At 38.1% G+C, this 22,526-nt stretch overlaps 1 protein-coding gene across 1 annotated transcript in view; it reads right to left on the bottom strand.

Moving 5' to 3' along the window:
* The window catches only part of AHCYL2 (adenosylhomocysteinase like 2), a 141,686-nt gene that overhangs the window by 10,058 nt on the left and 109,102 nt on the right, over positions 1-22,526 (bottom strand). The window contains exons 4-12 of the mRNA XM_023528950.1: positions 22,093-22,106; positions 20,488-20,590; positions 19,018-19,112; positions 13,683-13,789; positions 12,482-12,598; positions 9,297-9,360; positions 8,720-8,808; positions 6,058-6,128; positions 3,946-4,040 (exon numbers count right to left, since the gene is read on the bottom strand). Of these exons, the coding sequence (XP_023384718.1) occupies positions 3,946-4,040; positions 6,058-6,128; positions 8,720-8,808; positions 9,297-9,360; positions 12,482-12,598; positions 13,683-13,789; positions 19,018-19,112; positions 20,488-20,590; positions 22,093-22,106 (755 nt within the window). The remainder of the gene's footprint in view (positions 1-3,945; positions 4,041-6,057; positions 6,129-8,719; positions 8,809-9,296; positions 9,361-12,481; positions 12,599-13,682; positions 13,790-19,017; positions 19,113-20,487; positions 20,591-22,092; positions 22,107-22,526) is intronic.

Genomic DNA, 22,526 nt, shown 5'->3' with positions numbered 1-22,526 from the left:
ATCCTTTAGCCTTTAGAAGTATCACCATGGAAGCAATAACCACATAGAGACAAGAGTTACTCCTTGGTGACACTGGTATTTTTTTTATTGAGATGATGGGACTTGAAAGTACTTCAAGTTCTTAGTGTCTCACATTCCTAATCTCCCAGAAGATAAGCAATCTTGGTGACGGGGAGCAAAAAGCCATTCCATGGTTAACAAGAATCTCCTGTCTTAGAAGGTAATCCTTTGAAAAAAAGATATGGTGGAATCAAGGAAAGAACAGTTCTCATGAACATCATAATATGATCAATACTTAGTTGAGGCAGTTTATGAGAGTACTGGAATGGTTATGATGCAAGCAAAAGACCTGAGGATCAATTTAAAAATATGGTGTGAAGATAAACTTGATTGAATAATCTCTAGCAGTGTCCCAGAAGCTCCAATAATCTATTAAGTTTGTCTGGCAGTCACACTCCTCGAGAGAAGGGTTTCCTATGGCCACCGCTGCTTTACAAGAATTTCTCTTAAAGACACTCAATTGTCTTTACTGTGGGTTTACAATCACTAAGCAATCCACCAGGAGAAAAGTGCCCTATGCAGATTACCTTCCCAAATTAGGTGTGTGTCCCACTGTAAATAAGCCGGTTGCTATGCTTGCACAAATTGGTATTATATGATTTTGCATGTCAGTTTTTTCAGGGAGAACAACTGTGGTTCTGTCTTAGAAAGCATGTTGTCAATAGCAAGTCTCAGATTGAAATTCTTTTGCTGATGAAAACTTTTAAAGCATGTGTACATAAAGATTTAAACTCTTGAATTGTGAAGTTTATGGATAAGCAAGTCTGCTTTTGAGGGAGAAATACATGAAAGACATGGCCAAAAGCCAGCTAAGAGCACAATCTCTATCACAGGTTCTCTAAGTATTCACAACATTAATATTTCTCAGAAAAAAAAATGCACCTTTCTAAATGACTCACTCTTGATGAGCTATTCCTTGCTCAAAAATGCAGCAGTCACCATATCGAGGTCAGATAAAATTATAAATTTCTACCTAATCCCATTGTTCCCACACCTTCACAATATGTCACTTCTTATTACCTCCACTGCTTGCTTACCCATCTAATCTAAGCTACTGCCTTCTGTCATTGGAAATACTGAAAGAGCATTTTGTTGTCCCTGTTCAAACTCCAGAAATGTTTTCTTTATACAACAGGCAGAATACAACAGGCAGAATGATCTTTTAAAACATGTCAGATTTTGTCAGTCACCTGTTCAAAACCTTCCAAAATCTTAAGTCCTTACCATGGCCAACCAAGTCCACTGTCTCTTTAGCTACCTCTTATCCTCATCCTCTTGCCCATTCTGTTTCTGCCAAGATGGCATCTTTTTTTTTCTTCAAAACACATGAAGCATGTTTCTACCTCACGGTCTTTTACTTACCATTCTCTCTGAATAGAATGCTCCGATGGCTTGCTCCTTCAATTCATTCAGGTTTTTGTTCAAATGTTATCGCCTCAGAGTCCTTCCTTGATCACCCTAACTAAATCAGTATCTTCAACGTCCTCACCTTGCTGTTTTTCTTCAACACAAGGCACTGACAATAACTGTCTATTGTCTGTCTCCCACAGTAGAGTACAAGGTCCAGGAGAAGAGGTGTGTTGTTCACTGCTATTCTTTAGCCAAGCACTCAACACAGAGCAGAGCAAGCATTCAATACAAATTTGTGAGATAGTGAATGAACATTCTGGTTTTAATGATTAGTTGAGTTTGCTATTTCCTTAAATTTCATTTTACATGCCCTGTGACACTATCATCAAAGGTCGAGTTTAACTTAACTTTTCCAAAGCTCTTCTGAGCATCTCCCTTTCTGGACCATCTGGTTGAGTCGTAAACCTTCTGCTAAGAAGAGCACAGAGAGCTGAGAGATGGCCCTTGGCTAGCATCTGTGGCAGATACTGGGTCTACCTAGCAATACCTGCAAAACTGAGCCTAGTCTCAACACAGAAGCCAGGGTGATCCCTTTAAAATAAAAGTCATTCTTTTAAAACAGAAGTTAGATGGTTATAAATCGTACAATGGCTCCCTATTTTTCTCAGAATATAATCAATTCTTACAATGACCTATGAGGCCCTATAAGATCTGGCCCATTACCTCTCTGAGTTCAACCTGCCTGCCCCATGCTCATTCTGCTCCAACTGCAATGGCCTCATTGTTGATCCTCAAACAGTCTAGGCACCCTCCAGCCTCAGGGCATTTGCTCTGGCTAAATATTCTTCACTTAAAAATATTCTCCCCTTACCATGCTGTACTTTTTCTTTTTTTCTGTGGTGCTTTTGCCTTCCAACATACCATAAATTGTATTTATTATGTTTATTGTCTTTTTTCTCCTCTAAAACTTAAGCTCCATGAGAATGTTAGCCTGTTTTGTTCATTGATTCCAAGCACCCAGAATGGCACGTGGCATATAGCTAACACACAATAAATGTTTGTGATTGAAGGTAAAGTGTCTCCCAGCCTCTATGCTGAGAGATTACTGACGTCTGGGCTGCTTTCAGAGGAGAGGTTACCATCACAATTTGAACTTAATCTAGTAATCATGAGGAGGTAGTAGTACAAGAAGCAGGAAAACTAAACAAAATAAAACAAAAACTTGACTAGAAGCAAAAACCCCTGGATTTTGTGTTCCAGTTTAATTTTGAATCAATGTATTTGACTGAACAATGTACTTAACTTCTTAGTTTCCCAAATGAAAATCAGGGATAAGAATAATGCCTCATAGGGTGGTCAAGAGGGTGAAATATAATAAAGTAAAAATACAAAACATATATATGACTGTAATTGGAATTATTTTTATTTCAGAGTTTCTTGAGGGTTTAGAAGGAAAATTTCTTCCCCTTTCCCTTAATAAGATTTCTTATCAGGGCTCAGAGCATGACTATTTCCCTCCAGCTTTTCCCATTTGGAGGATCTATGAGCAGCAGATTAACCCCAGAAAAGTACAATTGTGTGCTAGATAGTTTTAGAGTATTAATATCTTCCACCATTTACTAAAGGGGCAGTATGACACATAAGTGAAATTTAATAACAACAACAAAAGAACTAACTAAATAATTCATTATAAGCAAAGTATCATGGTAAGACAGAGTAATGGAGCCATGCCACTCAGAAACCTCAAGGGTAGAAACAGGTTTTGGTAGATGGTTTGTCCAGCTATTTTTATAAATAGAAGAAGAGAGCACAGAGTTAAAAAGAGAAACCATTTCAAATAGATATGAGAAACCATTTCAAATAGATATCATCTAACAGGCTCTCAATATATCAACTGATCCTTACCTGGCAATGCTGAGGCTCAATCAGAGCAGCCTTCAGTGGAAATGAAAGCATGCTTTGCTTGAGCCATTTACCCAGAGAGAAATACAGTGGTGCCATAAAAATGTCATAAAAATTTAAAACCAGAGTGAAAGTCACACTGAGAGATACTTTGGTAAGTCCGAAAAGAAATAAATAACACTTCTATTAACTATTACTTGGGCAACTTAGTAGGGCCAAGTGTTATGTTGGACTAAAATTGTTTAGGGTGAATATAATCAAATTAGAGAACCAAAGTGATAGATTTTCCACATTTGAGGAACATGAGGAACATGTGCTACTGAGTTGATTGTGACACCTACAGACTCAATTACTATAATCTGGAAAATAGTTAAGGGGAGACCTAGCTCAATCAAAGAGAGAGAGAAAAGAGAAACCACATTATTTGACAGACACAGTCAATCTAAAGCAATGTTCTCATCCCAGCCCATAGATTTCTCCCCTTGACACAGGGCTAGTAAGTGAACAGACTGCAGACAGCTCTGCCAGGGCAGTCATGTCAAGGATGGTTGGTGACCCTACTCTTTCCTCTTCCAGTTTATGTTTCTTGGCAAAGAGGAAAAAAGTCCCCAATGATGAGTCACTTGATCTTACCACATCAATTTCCGTGTTGGAATGTCCCATGTTGCAAACGATGCAGCTATTCTTCATACGGTCCAAGTGCTCTCTAGTTACCACATTCTTGTTACCTTGAAGACAGAAGAGATAGCCACATGAACAGGAATGAAGTTGGACCCATACTTCACACTATATGTAAAATTTAACTTGAAATGGATCAGAGACCTAAATGTAAGAGCTAAAACTATAAAACTCTTAGCAGAACATAGGAATAAATCTTTGTGACCTTGGGTTAGACAATGGTTTCTTAGATACAACATCTAAAGCACAAGCAACCAAAGAAAAAATAAACTTAAATTACATCAAAATAATAAACTTTTGTGCTGTAAATGATACCATCAAGAAAATAAAAAGACAACCCACAGCCCAGGACAAATATTTGCAAATCATACAAATGATAAGGGCTTGTATTCAAAATTTATAAAGAACTCTTAGATAAGTCAGTAATAAAATGGCAACCCAACTTAAAAATGAGCAAAGGATCTGAACAGACATTTCTCAAAAGAAGATGTACAAAAGAAGATGTGCCAAAAGGCACACGAGAAGACGCTCAACATCATTAGTTATTAGAGAAATGCAAATCAAAATCACAATGAAAAATCACTACTTCGCACCTACTAGGATGGCTATAATAAAAGGCAGACAATACCAAGTATTGGCAAGGATATGAAGAAACTGTAATTCTCATGCATTGTTGGTGGGATTGTAAAATGCTGCAGTCACTTTAGAAAAGCTAGCAATTCCTCAAATGTTAAGAGTAGAGTTATCATATGATTTAGCAGGTACGTACACAAGAGAACTAAAAACATATTCACAGAAACACTTGTATACAACGTTCATAGTAGCAATATTCTTAATGGTTTAAAAGTGAAAACAACTCAAGTGCCCATAACTGATGAATGGATAAATAAAAGTGGTAAAACCTTAAAATGGAATATTACCCAGCAATAATAAGGAATGAAATATTGATACATGCCACAACATGGATGATCAATGACATTATGCCGAGTAAAAAAGTCAGTCACAAAAGACCACATACTGTCTGAATCCATTTACATGAAAGATCTAGAACTGGAGAATTGATAGAGACAGACAGATTAACAGCTGCCTAGGGCTGGAGAAAAGTGGAGGGTGGGATGAGGGGTGACTCTAATAGAATGGGGTTCTTTCTGGGGTGATGAAAATGTTCTAGAATGAGAAAAGGGAATGTTGCACAACTTTACTGAAAAAAATCACTTAACTATATACTTTAAAAGGGTGAATTTATGATATGTAAATTCTATCTCAAAAATTAGATTGTGGTGATGGCTGAATGATCCTATGAATTTGCTGTAAAACACTGAATTGTACATTAAGTGGCTGAACTCTATGGTATGCAAATTACATCTCAATAAAGCTATTTTTAAAAAAGAGGTTGAAAGGATTGATACAAAGCAAGAACAGTTTCTTATGGTTCCTCTTCTCTGCCCCTAGCTCCCCCTGAGGCTACAAATATATTTCTATTCTTAAATATTCTGAATTTTCTTCTTCTCAAATACAATTATAAAAAAACCCCCAACATTCCAACAGTTTATGGTTCCAACATAAAGATAAAATCCTAGTCCAAGGAGACTAGCCACTTCTGCAAATTCCTCTCTAAAACTCAAAATCCCTTTTTGAGAGTTAACACAACTACCATTCCGACTTTCTCTAACTATGAAGAATTTTTCTGTAGCCTAGCTTTACTTGCAGGGACTAGAGAGAAATATACATCACTTTTGGAGGTAAAATAAAAAATCAAATGTATACATGTAAGATCTGGTTTCCCATATAAAACTCATCTCTAGCCATCTCCTAGGTAGTTGAGGATGGATGGAGATAAAGAACAAAGGGATGGAGAGAAATTTTCCTCTAGGGATGACCTCATAGTGTACTTTTGGTCACAGCTCTAAAGAGGTAAGAACAATGTGAAAGAATCGACTGGTTTTGTGGACTACTACTTCTGGTTTTTAGACTTCGGTTTTGTTCAGAACAGTTCCCCAGTCATTTTTCACTTGTTCCATGAAAATGTTCCCAAGTGCCACTCTATTTTGTATGTTATAATCATACCTGTACAGGTTATAACAATATCCACTTGTCGGATGACCTCATTTAATTTCACCAGTCGAAATCCATCCATGCTGTAGAAATAAAGCATCAATTAACCTAAATAGACAGCTGGGGAGCCTTTTGCCACAGAGTCTCAGAAGCTATTACCATGTTCCTTCGGTACCTACACTGTCACTTCTTGATATAGCTGGACTATTCTTAGCAGTGAATAATTCAAATCATTCCCTTAGGTCATACAGGACAGAAATAAAAGGTCCTTTCACATCACTGGAACCTAATTAATCCTGATAATAGGGAGACAGGGTTAACCATGAGTTTCTAGAAAGTGCCATTTTATCACTGAACTTACTCCATTAAAACTGCCCTCCCCAAGACCATCAATGATCTCCTGAAAGCCAAAACAAAATTGTTTTCCTTAGACTTTTCTATTACTTGGTTTACTCTGCTACATTATTTGCCTTCTTAAAACTATATTCTTTGGAGTCCATGATACTGGTTATTCTACTTTTCTGCTTGCTCTTTCTTGATCTCAGTCAGTCTTTTAATGTGGGTACTTTTTCCTCTATTTTTTCAGCACTTATCTGTACCCTTTCCTTGGCTACAAATGACCCCTTGTAGGTGGCTGATTCTCACATCTATTTAGATGTCTCCAAAGCTTCAGTGCCATGGATCAAATTATCTACTGGATAGCTCCTAATGGATAGCTCCTCCTGGATGTCCCACAAGGATCTTGAATTTACTGGGTTTGAAAAGAAACTCATTATTTTTTTCATACCCCAACACTATTTCTTCTTCTATATTTTCTATCTTGATCAACAGCATTACTGCTCACCCAACTGTATGAGCCAAATAAACTAAAATGTCCTAGCCTACTGCCTCTCCCTAATTGAAGTTGTCACCAAGTTTGGTTGATTATTTTTCCTTAATTCCCTAAAATCTCTTGACTCTGTCCCCTCAACTCTATATATGGAGGCCTTGCTTATGATCAGGTCTCATTATTTCTTGCTTAGATTACTGTAGTAGCCTTTGGCTCAATCTCTTTGCCTCTAGGTTTATGTCTCTTTAATCCATTTGATTTCCCTAAATGCATTTTGGATTATGACTTCCTTGCTTAAAATATGTCAGTGAGATTGCCTGTTTTCAGGATAAGACTCAAATACTTACACTGACATATGACTATACTGACACCTGATTACTATCTCAGATATTACCACCACCCCAAATTTATCCTATTGGCCAGTTATATTAAAATACTTTGAGCCTCTTATATATGCCATGCTCCCTCCTTCCTAGTAACTAACCATGTGTTCCCTGTACCTGGAATTTACTTCCAAACTAAGAAATCACTTACCCAAGTTTCAAAACTCAGCTCTATTGAAACCTCTTTCAACCATGCTCCCTTGCTCTTTAGTTGGATATTTCTCCTTTATGCTCATACAGAAGCATGTGCTGTTTATCTCCATCAGAGCACTTACTACACTGCACAGTGGTTATTTGACCGTATGCAGGGACCTCGTCTCATTCATCTATTCATCTTATTCATCCTCAGCACAGAGCACAGTACTAATATTTAGTAAGTGATCAGTTCATGTCTATAATTTGAATCAGCATCTCAATCAGGTTTTTCTAATGAACCCTTAAAGTACTAGAATGGTGATAGTTCTCCTTGTGTGCTGGAGCCCTGACTCAGAGAAAGCCAACAACTCTGTTGGGGAAATCTGTGGGTTTACGGCTAGGATGTGTGAGGAGTGGTAGGACAGGGGAAAATTATTACAGTAAAATCTTTATGCCATGCCTCATTCGATTCTGGGTATCTTCCTATGGAGGGCTAATAGTAAAGACTGGGTGGGTTATCCAGCCTATAGACACTGGGGCTTTGCAGTAGTTTTCAGAAACAGTGATTTTTCTATCCTGCTGAGGATGGCAGCAGACTATTTAAATAATAGTTATCATTTAGTGAGCATTTATTACATGATAGCAACTCTGTACTTTATATAATTATATATTTATTATATAATATATAATCATATATAATGATCATGTAATTGTTACTTAACTTTCACAACTCTTTGTGGTAGGTAAGATTACCTACATTTTACAGATGGGAAAGGAACTTTTTTTTTTTTAACTTTTATTTTTTGTTATCATTTCAAACTTAAGAATTACAAGACTACTACAAACAACTCCCACATACCCTTCACTCAGACTTAGCAAATTTTACCTTTAATTTAAATTTGTCTGATGTGTCCTCCTAATTAGATTTAGGTTATACGTTTTGGGGAAAAATATTACAGAAATGCTCTTTTCAGTGCATCACGTCAGAAAGGATCTGAGGCCAGCATATTTCTTTTTTGATCGTTGTTTTCAAAGAAGTAGAATTACATATGGAGAAGGTAAGGGGCTACTTGTTCTCTGGGTCAAGGCAGGGGCTATTCCCATTGGAATTCTAAATTTTAGGCTTTCTGACAGTCTCTGTTCTCTCTGAGCAAAGCTCCTTGATTTCTGAAAGAAAGGTGCTTACAGTTAATGGCAGCCTCTCTCAGGATCTGGGTTCTCTAAGTTAAAATGTGGTATCAACCAGAGGACACTCTTTGGAGGCAGCTGCAAGATCGCGGTAGATGGCAGTGCAGAGGACAAAGCACGCCTCCTTTTGCATGCTTACCAGGCTTGAAGAGCACAGATGGGGTCAATCTCAGTCACATACACAATGGAGCCCATGGCTTTTAAGGCAGCACAGCATCCCTTCCCCACCTGAAGAGGGAAGAAAGTACACATAATAAGGAAAGTCAACAAGAAAACAAGATTCTCAAAGCTTCTGGTAATGTGTACCCCCTTTCCACCCCCAAAAGGAATTTCACTGAATAGATTCATGATTGGGGGAAAAATAAGAAAAACAAATAAATGAATGCAGTTCACAAACAAACTCCTAGCCTCTGCTTAGCACATGCATGTGCATAAGAACACCCACACTCACGATTTATAATCAAAACACAAGCTAAAAGAACATCACAAACTGTGCACTGGAACAGTCAACTTAAGAAAAATCAACTTAAGAAAAAACAGCAAAAATGTAAATGGAAAAAGTAAGATTGTACTTTAACCAGAGGGTCTCTAAAGTTACTGTTTTCTCATCTAAAGAGGTAAATGAATGTACTCTTATGTCCATACCAATGAAAAATTCTAGTTTATTTCAGCAAAATACATTTTAAACATGTAATAAATGAAAGGTTAAACCTTACCTCTCCATAGCCACAGACTACCACCTGCTTTCCACCAAACATCATGTCTGTTGTCCTTTTAAGTCTAAGGGTGGAAAAAAAACATTTAATCAGAAAAATCTCTTGTTTCTCCCTTGAGAATAGATAGGATCCTTTGTTTTCATGTTTTTGTGGTTTTTCCCCTCTATTTTGAAAGAAAGCCTGGTTTCTATCCTAGATAAAATATTTAATAACTAGAAGAAAGGTTTAATAAAATATGTATTTTCTCACTCCATGCTACCCAATCAATTCCATTTATATGTGAGTTTTTTCAGTTTTTTTCCCTTGTCTAGGAGTGGTATAGAAAGGAAGAAGCTATAGACTACAAAGTAACTTTTAAACATAAGAGCAGTATATATTTATTATATAACATTTGGAAATAAAAGATATTAAGAAGAAAATAAAAATCATGTAATTTTTATTTAGGAGGTGACAAACTCTGGTTTAATGAAAACATTCTAGCTTACTGAATCAGACACATAAAATATGACACTGATAAATGAGTACTACATTTAGTAGTATCAGAGTGGCCAGAAGTCCCACATTAATTCAACAGGGAAGGTGATGAGCAACAAGATAGGGAAGAGCTTTGAAACACGCCAACACTGACTGCATGAGATAGGGAGTTTTCTGGGGGAGATTCCTTCTCAGACATGTTCTACTTCTTTATCTCTGGTTCTCTACGAAACTAGAATAAAGGTCCTTGTTTTCAGGGTCTCTTGGAAGAACTTGGAGAAGTTTCTGGTTTCTCTTAAGGTTCAGCCAGTTTTCCTTCTCTAGGAATCCCTGGCTAGGCAGAAGAAGGTTTTCAACTAAAACCAGACAGTTCCTACAAACATCTGTGGGTCTTTCTACTCACTATCTGTTGATCTTTCTTGTTTTAAAGAGCCTATGAATGCCTCAAAGGCAAAGTAGGAATCCTGTCTTCTTAATGATTTGACAACTTTACTCAAGAGGAACTAATGTAACTCCACAAACCCAAATAAAACTCAATAAATATCAATTAAGTGCAGAGAAAATCTTGCTGAGTGAAGAGATCAAGTCTGGCTGGGTATTACCACACTCAAAAGTCGTGGCTTAGGAGAATGGTCCTGGAATGGCTAGCACAGCAAGGAAAATCAATAGACAGTATTTCTGAGCCTCCTTTGCTTTGAAACAACCCTCAAGCCTTTCTGCCTCTCTTCCCAGCTACTACTTGGAGTCTTTCTTTACCACAAATGACTGTGGTGGAAAAGAAACTTCATCTATACCACCACTCTGCAAATGATAGGCTGACAGACCTGGATGGATTCCAGTTAGGTAGTGATTTCCCTGTGATGTGAGGGGCCCAGATCTGTCTCAAGGCTCAAGGATAAAGGATAGAAAAGACCTCAGTCAAGAAAGGACTATTTTGGGGGGTGGGGTGGAGGTAATATGTAAGATGTCTGGTGGTATATAAAACTCATGTCAAATCTCTGACTTCTAGCTCTTCTAGCCCTAGAACCCTCTAAAAGAGTTCCTGAAATATGATCTATTTTATGATCTGAAAATCATATCTGAGATACCTTTATTCCTCTTACCAAGTGGAACCCTCAGTCTCCAGAAGGCTAGCTACTCTTGCACTGCTTTTTGGCACTGCAGACCAATTACAGAAGTGCCCTCTAGGAGTCAGCGGGGCCATTCCCTTATAGCTTATGGTGTTGCGTGTAACCAGCTCAGAACTACAGAGGCTCCATCACTAATCCTTTCCTCACATGAACTCTCTATGGGCCTGAATGTCCTCTCCTTTCCACTGCAGCCTTCCATGGAGCATCCTTTGCCCCTTCTTTGAGCTCTGCTCTCAACTCCTCTGAGAGGAATAACTGCCTATGACCCCACTGGAAATTTTCTCATCATCTGAAGGTGCTGATGAGCTCTTACCACTCAGCAGGTTTCTGGTAGATAATTGATGTTTTCCTGTTTCTTCATTAACCTTAACTTCTGTTCCACTGCTTGTATCTTACTCTCGCTCTCATACATTTCTGATATTAAAGAATCTTTCTTACTCGTAGGGTAAACACTGCTTAGGAGGGACTCTGTCTATTTTTATCAACTAGTACGGGTACCTTTTTGTATCTTTTACTGAACCTAGTACAGGCAAATTTTAGGCTCACAGATTTGAGACTTGAAAAATCTATAAGATACTTAGTTGTAGATGAGTATATATTTTAATAAGTGTATGATTAGATATTGATTTTATCAGGCGCAAGGCTATTTTCATCACAATAACACTCATATGTGGACAGAACTAGAGACAGTCTATAAACAGACTGATGAAATGAGAATTCATTCAAATGTCCAATCTGTCTGATAATACTATTGACTCAAAGCAGTAATAATTAACAATAGTTCAAATTTTCATTGAACATTTACATCCCCCTCCCCGCAAAAAGATTTCAAAGCAAAAAGCTTCCCTTAAGATATAACTCAAACTTTGAACTTACTCTACAGGGTTATAAAAAGAAGGGCAAGGGAAGTAACATTGAACACCAGGATTCATACCTTATCTCATTTAATCCTCATCATAACTCTGTGATGTAGGTCTTACTGTCACAATTTTACAGATGAGGAAATAGAGACAGAGGGGTGAAATAAGTAGGTCAAGGCTTTTGTAGTTAATAAATGATAGAGCCAATATCAAACCGAGGTCCTTCTGGCTCCAATGCCTGTGGTGTCACAAACTTCCTGGGGTCAGCATAGTTAGTAATGTGGCCCACAGGCCCTTTTTTCATCCTTTACATGATGGAAACTAACTCAGTGGTTTCAGATAAAAGAATTATTGAGTCTTCCTAGCAAGAAGGAAGGAATGTTGAGAAACAACTGTCGAAACAGAAACTAGGTATTGGAAGAACAGGATATTTGGCATACACCTAGGTAGAGTTTGTCAGACTGGCAGTCCTTACAGATTTCAAAAAACTAGAAATGCCTCTGTCTCACCAATAGACAGGGGCTAGTTTGATTTTTGAAGTAAAATAGATTTGCTTACAATAGTGATAGCAATGGTTCCTCTGGGTTACAAAAGCTTGAGTATGATATGGTTGATAAACCCAGAGGTGCTATATGAATCATTCCCAGAAATAACCAAAACCAAAAAAATTAGAACCTCAATTCAACAACTCAAGTTCATCTCAAAGATAATAAAAAATTACCCATCAAGAATTGATTCACGGCAACAATAGAGGTTGTCAAATTTCTGTTTGGTGACTGAGTCATTGACATTCATGGCTGGAACACACAGCTTCCCAGCTTTGGATAACTGGTACAGCCTGAAAATGAGGGAAATCAGGAACATAAAACAATTAGTACTGTAATCTACTGTCAACTTCATATCGAATTCCAGAAATATGTTGATTGGGTAGGCATGAGAGCATGACACACGACAAGTTTATCTTATTAGGTGTATACATAGAAATAAAGAATATGTTTTATAGAGACCATATACAGCTTAGAATAAATACCTTAGTCAAAAGGCATGTGGGAGAAATCTCTGACCCACCTCTAAATTGTAATGATTAAAATGTAAACATTTTAATTGCTTATTAATTTTATTCCCCTTTTTAATGATAAAAGAGTAACTTTAAGTATTATTTTAATCCAACTACTCTAATGCAACAATTTTAATTTTCAAAGTCTCAATTTTATAATCTTGACACACATACCTATATATATATAAGTTTTGTTTAAACTGAGTCAACTAAAAATCAGAACACAGGATTTTTTATTCAAAATTCATCCCTCTCTAAGAGTCTAAATGTATGATATAGTCCATAGCTTAGTATATCCAAAAAGATTACAGAATATTGAAGCATATTCATAATTTACTTCTCTAAAACTTTTATTTCATGTTTTCAGTTCTTTCTGGATGAATAATAGTAAACAGAGATGATTTCAACTTTACTCGGGGAATTATTACTCATTTGAGAAACAGTCTTAAATCCTTGCTCTCTAGGTAAGAATGTAAGCACTATGAGGGCCCAGGTGTTTGTCTGTTTTGACCAGTGCTACAACCCTAGCACAGTCTGTAGAGCTGTTCCTGGCTCACTACAGAAGTTCAATATATATCTGTTGAGTAAATGTATTTGTCCAAAAAGGACAAGTAGTCATTGCCTTACAATGACTAGAAAACATGAGGACCACACTTGTTCCCTGACCCATTCCCCCTCATTACTTTAGGTTTGTTATTTGTTATTAAAACAAACAAACAAACAAACAAACATACAGGTGTGCAGACTCAATTTCATCACCTCATAGTAGGTTCCAATTTTTAACATAATGTATTCTATAGGTACGTAATTACAAGGATATATATCTAGGCTGCAGAAAACCAGGTGTGCCTATGTCAAATCTTACCTATGGACTCCAGTAACACTCTCCTCTACTATGCCCTTGATTTTCTTAAACATGTTGGGATACTTCTTATAAATCCAGTGAGTAAGATCCCCTCCATCATCCAAGATCTGCAATAATAAGCATCAATAATATCATTCATTTTGCTAAAGGCTCAAGGTTTCCAGTGCTTCTCTGGATTTTATATCCCAATTACTAATTGCTGATTTACAGATATTTCAAATTTCCCACATGGTTATACAGAGTAACTTAAAGCCAGTACACTGAGGTAAGAGACAATGAGGGGTAAAAAGCCAATTGTTATTCTCACAGCCAAATGACCATCCCACATGACACAGCTACTAGATCAAAATACACAGCAACGCAATGAGGACTTTAAGGGCTAACAAGTGGTTATCTAGACCACCAGCTCTTGAATGTACTGTAGATATTCAGAAAGCCTAAATTTGATATCAGCATATTTCTATTGGTTAAATTCAGGACTTTGAATATAATCAGTCAAAGCTTAGTTTAAATAAAGCCAGATAATTAGTCTCCCTTCCAGAACAATGGCTTATAAAACTGTATTCACTAATTTTTTTACTTCTCGTGAAGTACAGGCACTCGCCTATCCAAAACATCAGGCAGCATTGTAGGGTTTTGCCTAGCACAACCTCACACTCTCTATAAACCAAATTAAAAATAACTAGGGAACTGTGCAGCATGTAGGTGTGTAAGCATGCCTCTGAACAGCTCATCACTATTTCAAGTTGGGATTAAAGATAAACACAATGCTATGCCCACTGGAGCTTTCATCAGCTGAGGAAAGCTTCTGAATTATAAATAAGCTAAAGAAAGACCAGCTAAGAATACTATTAGGCACTAGGCTGTGGCACTTCAGCCCGTCACCTAGCTGTTACAAATGCTTGACAGGATTTTCCAAATTCGTATAGCCATCCTTCTGGAAAGTCCCACAGAACTGAGTTGCCCCATATTGGCATGCACCCAATTTGCAGTCCCATCAATCATCAACTCTACTGAAAGTACCAAAAATGCCATCCTAGACCCCTGGGTACACAAAAACCCAACCTCATGTCTACTGTCTAATCTCTTTTTTGTTTCTACTCTTGCTATTGATCTGTTTTCTCTGATTCAACTAAACCTTCTTTGAGAGAAGGGATCGAAGGCAGGACTCCGATTAAAACTCTTACATTTACACCATATTATAAATCTGTGTTCTATTTTCTCCCAGTAGAAACTCTGAGAACAGATGCCCTAAGAAATGGAAAGGTTCCTCTGAGTTTCTCTCTCCTTTACTTTTCTGCATGTATGAAATCCTTCATGGAGTTTCCCCCTGTAGCCTCTGATTCCCTAGCCACACAAAAGATCAGAGACAAAAAATACTGAGCAACTAGAAACTCTGTTTTTTAAGTCCCATTATTCCATCCACTTTTTCCTTTTTTTAAATTAGAAGGTAATAGAGAATTAGCTGCTCATATTTACAGTGTAAATTCAATGAGTTTTTTTCAATTTTAGTTAGTATACAATATTAGTTTCAGTTGTACAGCACAGTGATTAAAGATCAATATAAGTCACAAAGTGATCATACCAATAAATCTTGTACCCCTCTGCCTCCTTACATATTTATTACCATATTATTGGCTATATTCCATATGCTATACTTTATACCTCCATGACTATTTTGTAACTATCCATATGAACTTCTTAATCTCCCCAATGCTCCTCCCAATTAGTAACCCTCAAAATATTCTCTGTATCTATGAGTTTCGATTTAAAAAATTTTTTTAAACTTCTGCCCATTGCAGGGTGATTTCTTGGATTTCTCCCTAGTTGTATGGCTCTTTCATTTAGATTCCAGGCGATTTTTCCTTGCTGCTGCTCCTGTTTCCGACACAACGTTGATTTGGTCGCCAGAGGGATGAACAGAGCCTCCATCATCTATGCCATTTTTTTTCTCCTCTATGAGTTTCTATTTTTGTTGTTATTGTTGTTGATTTTGTTCTTTAGATTCCACATGTACGTGAAATCATATGGCATTTTTCTTTCTCTATCTGGCTTACTCCATTCAGCACGATACTCTCTAGGTCCACCATGCAATATCTTTTCCTATCCCCTTACTTTTAGTCTGTTTGTGTCTTTAAATCTGAAGTGAATCTCTTGTAGGCAGCACATGTAAGGGTCTTTTCTTATCCATTTAGCCACCCTCTCTATTGATTGCAGCACTTCTTTTTCATTTGAAGTATTTGTTAATAGATATGTAGTTATTGCCATTCTTTAGCCATATTTTTGCTACATATTTTTTCTTCTTCTTAAAGAAGTCCCTCCAACATTTCCTGTAATGCTGTCTTGGTGGTGATGGACTCCTTTAGCTTATTTTTGTCTGGGAAAGTCTTTATCTGTCCTTCAACTCTAAACGATAGCTTTGCTGGATAAAGTAATCTTGGTTGTAGATCCTGGGTTTTCATCACCTTGAACATTTTATGCCAAGCCCTTCTGTCTTGCAAAGTTTCTTTTGAGAAATCAGCTGCCAGTTGTAGGTATCTGTTTTTCTCTTGCTGCTTTTAAGATTCTCTCTTTGTATTTAACCTTAGGCATCTTAATTATGATGTGTCTTGGTATGGGCTTCCTTGGGTTCATCTTTTTAGGGACTCTCTGAGCTTCTTGGGGTTATATGTCTATTTCCTTCACCAGGTTAGAGAAGTTTTCCATCATTATTTCTTCAAATAGGTTTTCAACTTCTTGAGCTTCTTCTTCTTCTGGCACCCCTATAATGCAAATGTTGTTACGTCTGATGTTATCCCTTAGGCTCCTTATATTATCTTCATTATTTTGGAATCTTTTTTCTTGTTGCTGTTCTGATTGGGTGTCCTCTGCTGCCCTATCCTCTGTATCAGTGATTCGATCCTCCAGTTCATCCCTCTAATATACTCTTCACTTCAGATATCATATTCTTCATTTCTGACTGGGTCATTTTTATAATTTCCACCTCAGTTTTTATGTTTTTTCAAATCTCTTTAAGTTCTCACTGAGTTCATCTACTCTTCCCTAAGTTCACTGAGCATCCTTATAACCAGTGTTTTGAACTCTGCATCTGGTAGATTACTTGACTCCTTTTTTCCTGGAGCTTGGTTCTGTTCTTTCATGTAGGACATGCTTCTTTGTTTCCCCATTTTAGCTGCCTTTCTGTGTCTGTTTCTATGAACTAAGCAAAGTTCCTAAGTCTCCCAGTCATATTAGCACAGGTCCAGCTGCAGGCCAAGTTTAGCATCAGTCTGTGCCTCCCCAGGGATACCTGGTAAGATTCAGCAAGCAATCCACAGATGGCGGACACCTGTGTTGTGCTTAAGTTGCCTCAAGAGGTCATGCCAGAACTGAGGCTGGGTGGCACCAGTGCGGGGCTTGGAGCTGTTCAGAAAGGGCCACAGGGCACACTGAGGACCCCACCAGATGTGGCTTAGGTAGGGCCACAAGTTGGGATAGGCAGAGTTTCACAGAGTCCCCTGGGTGGAGTGACCTCTGTTATCCAGTTTGATGATGCCTCAGCTATGGCGGCGCCTGCGTCCACACACTGGGAGTGGGGAGGGCTCAACAGAGGAACAATGGATACCGCCAGCACTTCTGCTGGGAGAAAGCCTCATCTCCGGCCCTTGGACTGAAGCCTGACAACTCAGCATTCCCCCGTGTGGCGCCGGCGCCCCCACTCCTCCGCCTCCAGCAGCTGACCTGGCACTGGAGTTCTGAGTGAGTATATCACTGTGAAATGTGGTTGTGGTCGCAGCTCCGCCCAAGAGGAACATCTTACTCAGCCACTTGGGACAGGGTAGCCTACCACTGCAGGGTGATTTCTTCTTTCTCTCCCTAGTTGTAGTACCTCTGTTCATCCAGACCCCAGGTGACTCTGCTTGCTGTTTGCTCTGTGTTTCGTCCTATTTCTAGTATGGTCACAAGAGGAGATGTACAAAGCTGCTACGCCCTATGCCATCTTGCCCCAGGAATCCCCACTTTTCCCTTTTAACAAAAGCATCTAACACAGGCAAGTAGTTGCTATCCCTAATAGTTACTGAATGAATGTAGCCCATAATTCTCATCATGTAATTCTTGTCATCAGGGAATCTTCTTGAGGTTGGAAAGCAAGGAAAAGCACTATATCTTGACAGGATCCAAAGAGATATGGGTCTTGTTTTCTGGGAGGTGACAACTGTTTTTATTCTTGTCTTACTCTCTTCATCAACATTTCCAGCTGGCTCTATAGTCTATAAAAGCTCTCTGGGAACAATCCCATGTCCTCTCTATGTTCATGACTATAAAATTAATGTTTTATTTCCAGTAGAAACCCCCTGGCATGACTAGTGTTTGTCAGTCACACTCCCTCTTGTCACTGTTAAACTGCTGGAATTAGCTGATTCATCTTATAGCCAACTCCTTTCTCCTTTATAAAGGCTTTAACCCAGCTTCCCCAAACCAGCATATGGTGCAATGTGACCTGGATTATAGAATCCAGAAAGATGGGCTGCTTCTCTCCGCTGTGTACCAGGTGAGGCTGCTCTGCAGCATTTAGCAGCAAGCAATAGTTGGACTACAGCTTCAAGGATTCTTTTTTCAGTTGATTCCCTAATTTCTCTTCTGACTCACATACAGAAATGTTTGCAAAGTAGGAATGTCTCATACTTTGTGCAGCTCTTTGCTTCTCTTTGTGAATCTAGTACACTATGAAGCCTTCAAGAACTCAATCTTTTAAAAAATGAAACAAACAAAAAACAAAGCAAAAATAAAAACCCCATAACTTTGCCTAGTTATCTTTCTTAAGGTGGAAATGAACAAAGAGAAAAAATTTGAACTTCAAATCTCTTTGGGTTTACTATAAATTTAGCATATGATTCTAGAGAGAAAGCTAAGTACCACAGGAGCTGCGTGTGTGTGTTTGTGTGTGTTTGTGTGTGTTTGTGTGTGTGTGTGTGTGTGTGTGTGTGTGTGTGTGTTTAGATTATTGTTGTTGTTGCAGAGTGGTGGTGAGCAGTGGTAGGGGATAGTAACTAATTAACCTGATTTTTTAACTAGCCATGTGTGAACCCTGAGTAGTATTTTAATGTTGCTGATGAATATGAATGCTCCTAAAATCCGCACTAACAAATAACATTAAGACTATAAAGAAGTTCGATATTCTTGGGGTACCCTGAGCATAAGTATCTAGCTATGCTGGAAACCCAGGTACATCAGCTAGAAAAGAAGGCATTTTTCTTCTTTCCTGTTGGGAAACCCTCTCCTAGGCCAGAACCTCCCTCTTTGAGCCTGCCCTCCCAGGTCCCTACAGGATTGTGTTACCAGAAACCTAACCCACCATGTTTGGCTGCCAGCCTTCCACATTCACACATCTATCAATGCACCACCAAAAATCATCTTCTGACTCTCCTTTCCAGGCAAAGACAGGAAATCCTGAGAAAAAGGAACAAAGAGAAATCATTAAAACATAAAAAAGGGGCTGACCCTAAATTCTGGCAAGATGATGCTGGTTTTCTCCAATTCTAAACTCTCTCGTTCTGCTGTCCTCCTTGAATTGACTTTTTTTCACTGATTAGTATTGTCTTCAGCCCCTTTATCCATTTCTTTGTCTTTGGTAGTCATTCTGCTGTTGTTAGATCAAAGTGGACAAATGAAAGGGACAAGAGTATGATGAATGCTAAAATTATGACTAATAGGAAAAAAGAAGAAAGCAGAAATAAGTATTTCTTGATCCAGGCCACATGGAATTCTCACCATTTCTCAACTACACTTTGATATTTTTTGCTCCCATACTTTAGTTAGCCCATCCTCTTCTCCATCTGTTAAAATGTTATTACACTTCATGGCCCAGTTAAGTGTCATGTTCCTAATGAAGCCTGATTAACTCAGCTGGAAGTGATCTTTCATGAAATCTGAACTTTTATAAGCCCCTTGTTTGGGTGCTACATGTGGATTTATGATCTGTCATGGCATTTATCATCTATGCCCTTGTATCATCATTATCTATATATGCGTCTTTTCTCCTCAAGCACAATATAAGATTCTGAGGGCAAAGATATTGTCTCATTTGTCCTTACATTTCTTATAGGAGGTATAATAAGCATTTGTTGAAAATAAATGTATATGTATAATTCATTGTGCAATTTTCTATGTTTTCACATTAATAAAATTTTTATAAATGGATAAATGAAAATGAAAGAAAAAAATAAAATGCTGAAAGTGCTAGCACAAGGAGAGACATGCATGCGCTACAGAGCTTTCCCAGCACTTCTCAAGAGCTCTAAAACAAGTGTTTGGTACCCTAATCTGTGTTATCCTGCCAGAGAGTGAAGAGAAAAAACTGGCAGAGTTCGAATTTCTCTATTTCTTTTGTCCTTCAAGTGTTGGTGGCTGTTGTAAACAAATAGATATCTGCCATGTCAAAACCCGTTTACTGCCGAAGCAGAAAAACCAAACATTAAATCAGGGCAAACTGCTGAAAACCAGCAAGACCATAAAACTATGCCCAAAGCATTTTCTTTTCTAATCCATACTACTTTAGGGTTCACTGGAACTCTAATATTAATAACTCAAGGCAAAGCATTAACTAATAATGGAATATTAGACATAAGATATTTATGACTATAAAACAACAGTTATCTAGATCCTATTTAATAAGAGAAGTCCAGAAAGAGCAAACTCATCAAGAAAGGGGATCCATTTTGTCTAAGACAAAATGTTGACCTCCTTTCAAGATTTATATTGAAACAATGGAACTTTTTGAAGATTTACTTTAGCCAAAGACACAGAGAACAAACAAAGATCTTACCACTTTCGGCTAGAGCAGCAGCCACTTCATTGAGGGTGGAATAGATGTTGCAGGCAGCCCATCGGCACTGTGCCCCCAGAGCACCCAGAGTTTCCATAAGCACCTATATTAAAGAGAAAGCAGGAGATGAGTTAGCCTGGGCCAAACAATTGGTCAAGGAGATTAAGTTTATATATTTGACAATAGAAAGTACATATAAAATAACTGAGGCCAATGGTTTTCAAATTGTGCTCTATAGAAACTCTTCAGTATTTTGATAAGAGGGCAAGGGTTGCGGGTAGGCATGAGGGGAAGGCTCCAGCTGAGCTTTATGTTTTTACCTATTTAACATACTGAGTCTCCCTGTAAGAATTAAACCAAGGATGTCAGAACCAAAATATTTTGTTTAAAACCACCAATTTATATAGTTTTGCTGCTTCTTAGGATACAGAAAGCTGCAAGGGAAGGTCCCACACTTACGACAAGAAAAAGTTGGATGATCTAGAAAACCATAACTTTTACTGAGCCCCTCAAAGAGTCGAGGTCATAAAACAACCAAGTGATCTGAACTCCAAAAAGTAACAAATCCCTTTAAGGAGAAGAGGGGACATGGTTTCACTTTCCCCCAGGAGAAAGAGGTGGCTGCCATACATGAGGGTAAGAAAAAATTAGCTACAATTAGGCAAAGATCCACTGCTTTGGGGAGATGGTGGAAGAAAAACTGCTCCTGGGGGAGTAACAGGAAGCCCTCTTGGGCTCAGGACCCTGCTCTGATACAAAGTTAAGATCTGCTACCTCTCCAGGAGGGGCAGGAAAAGATCTATTCAAGACGAATCACTGATATAAGGCAACCTTTGGCTGTTACACAGAAGAGAAATGCGAACACTGAAAAAGGCCTCCCCTTGTGGAGGCCTGCCTAAGACTGGGGCTGGACCAGAAGATCCAAGAACCCCACCTGCCCTCACCATGAGCCTAGCTCCAGGAAACAGGAGCAGCAGCCTAACACAGCAGGCGGTGCATCACTAGAAGAGAGAGCTCCGCTGTGCCAAGCATGTGCAGAAGCAGCTGAAAGCTGAGTATGAGGCCAAAACACTGAGGAGAGCCCCCTGGTAACCTCAAATCACATGGTAACAGGAGCCCACGGCTAGAGGAATTTGAAGAATGTCAGAACTAAAATGAAGCCCAGTTCATGACAATAATGGGAACTAATATACTACTGTTCAATATGAAGTTGTAATATACACAAAAAAGTTAAAAAAAAATTGTTAAGAAATAAAGTATTCAAGAAAACCAGGCTGTTTAATCAGACAGGAACTTTAAATTAGCTATGATTAATACATTTATGTTAAAGGGTCTAGTGAAAAAGTTGGACAACATCTGTGAACAGATAGGGAATTTCTACAGAGATGGAAACCATTAAAATAAGTCAAATAGACATGTCAGGAAATTTTTCATTAAAAGGTATCAGAGACAAAAACAATACTCTCATCAGGCTGAACATTATCTGAAGATAGAATCAGTGAACTTAAATCACCAAACTGAAATATGGAAAGAAAAAAGACTGGGGAAAAAAATCAGAAGAGAGCATCCAAGATCTATGGGATATTATCAAATGGTCTAACGAACATGTAATTGGATTCCTAGAAAGAAAAGGAGAGAACAGGACAAAAGAAATACAGGAAGAGTTAGTGAGCAATTATTTTCCAAAATTAATAAAGGAGGATCCAGGAACAATGACATCCCAAGAGCAAAAAGCACACTAGTATACAGATCCACTAAAAGAAACTAGGGCTCCTTGGAGAAATGGCTAATTCCTGGGCTAGGACAGGGAATGTACAAGATGAGCTTAGATCACCTTCTATCAGAAGCAAGAAAGTGCTCAAAAAATGAAGGGGATATGTCAAAAGACAAGCCACAGAAGCCAGACCGAAAGGGCTCTCCCCAGCCAAAACTGGAACAATTTGAGCATCACAGTAAATAATGACAGTAATGGATTATAACGCATTAAATAAGAAACAATGATTTCATACAAATAAAAATAAACAAATGTATGAATTAAA

The sequence above is a fragment of the Pteropus vampyrus genome, unplaced genomic scaffold (genome assembly GCF_000151845.1).
Source record: "Pteropus vampyrus isolate Shadow unplaced genomic scaffold, Pvam_2.0 Scaffold33, whole genome shotgun sequence".
NCBI lineage: Eukaryota > Metazoa > Chordata > Mammalia > Chiroptera > Pteropodidae > Pteropus > Pteropus vampyrus.
The sequence above is the reverse complement of the archived record's forward strand: the minus strand, read 5'-3'. Positions and strand labels throughout refer to the sequence as shown.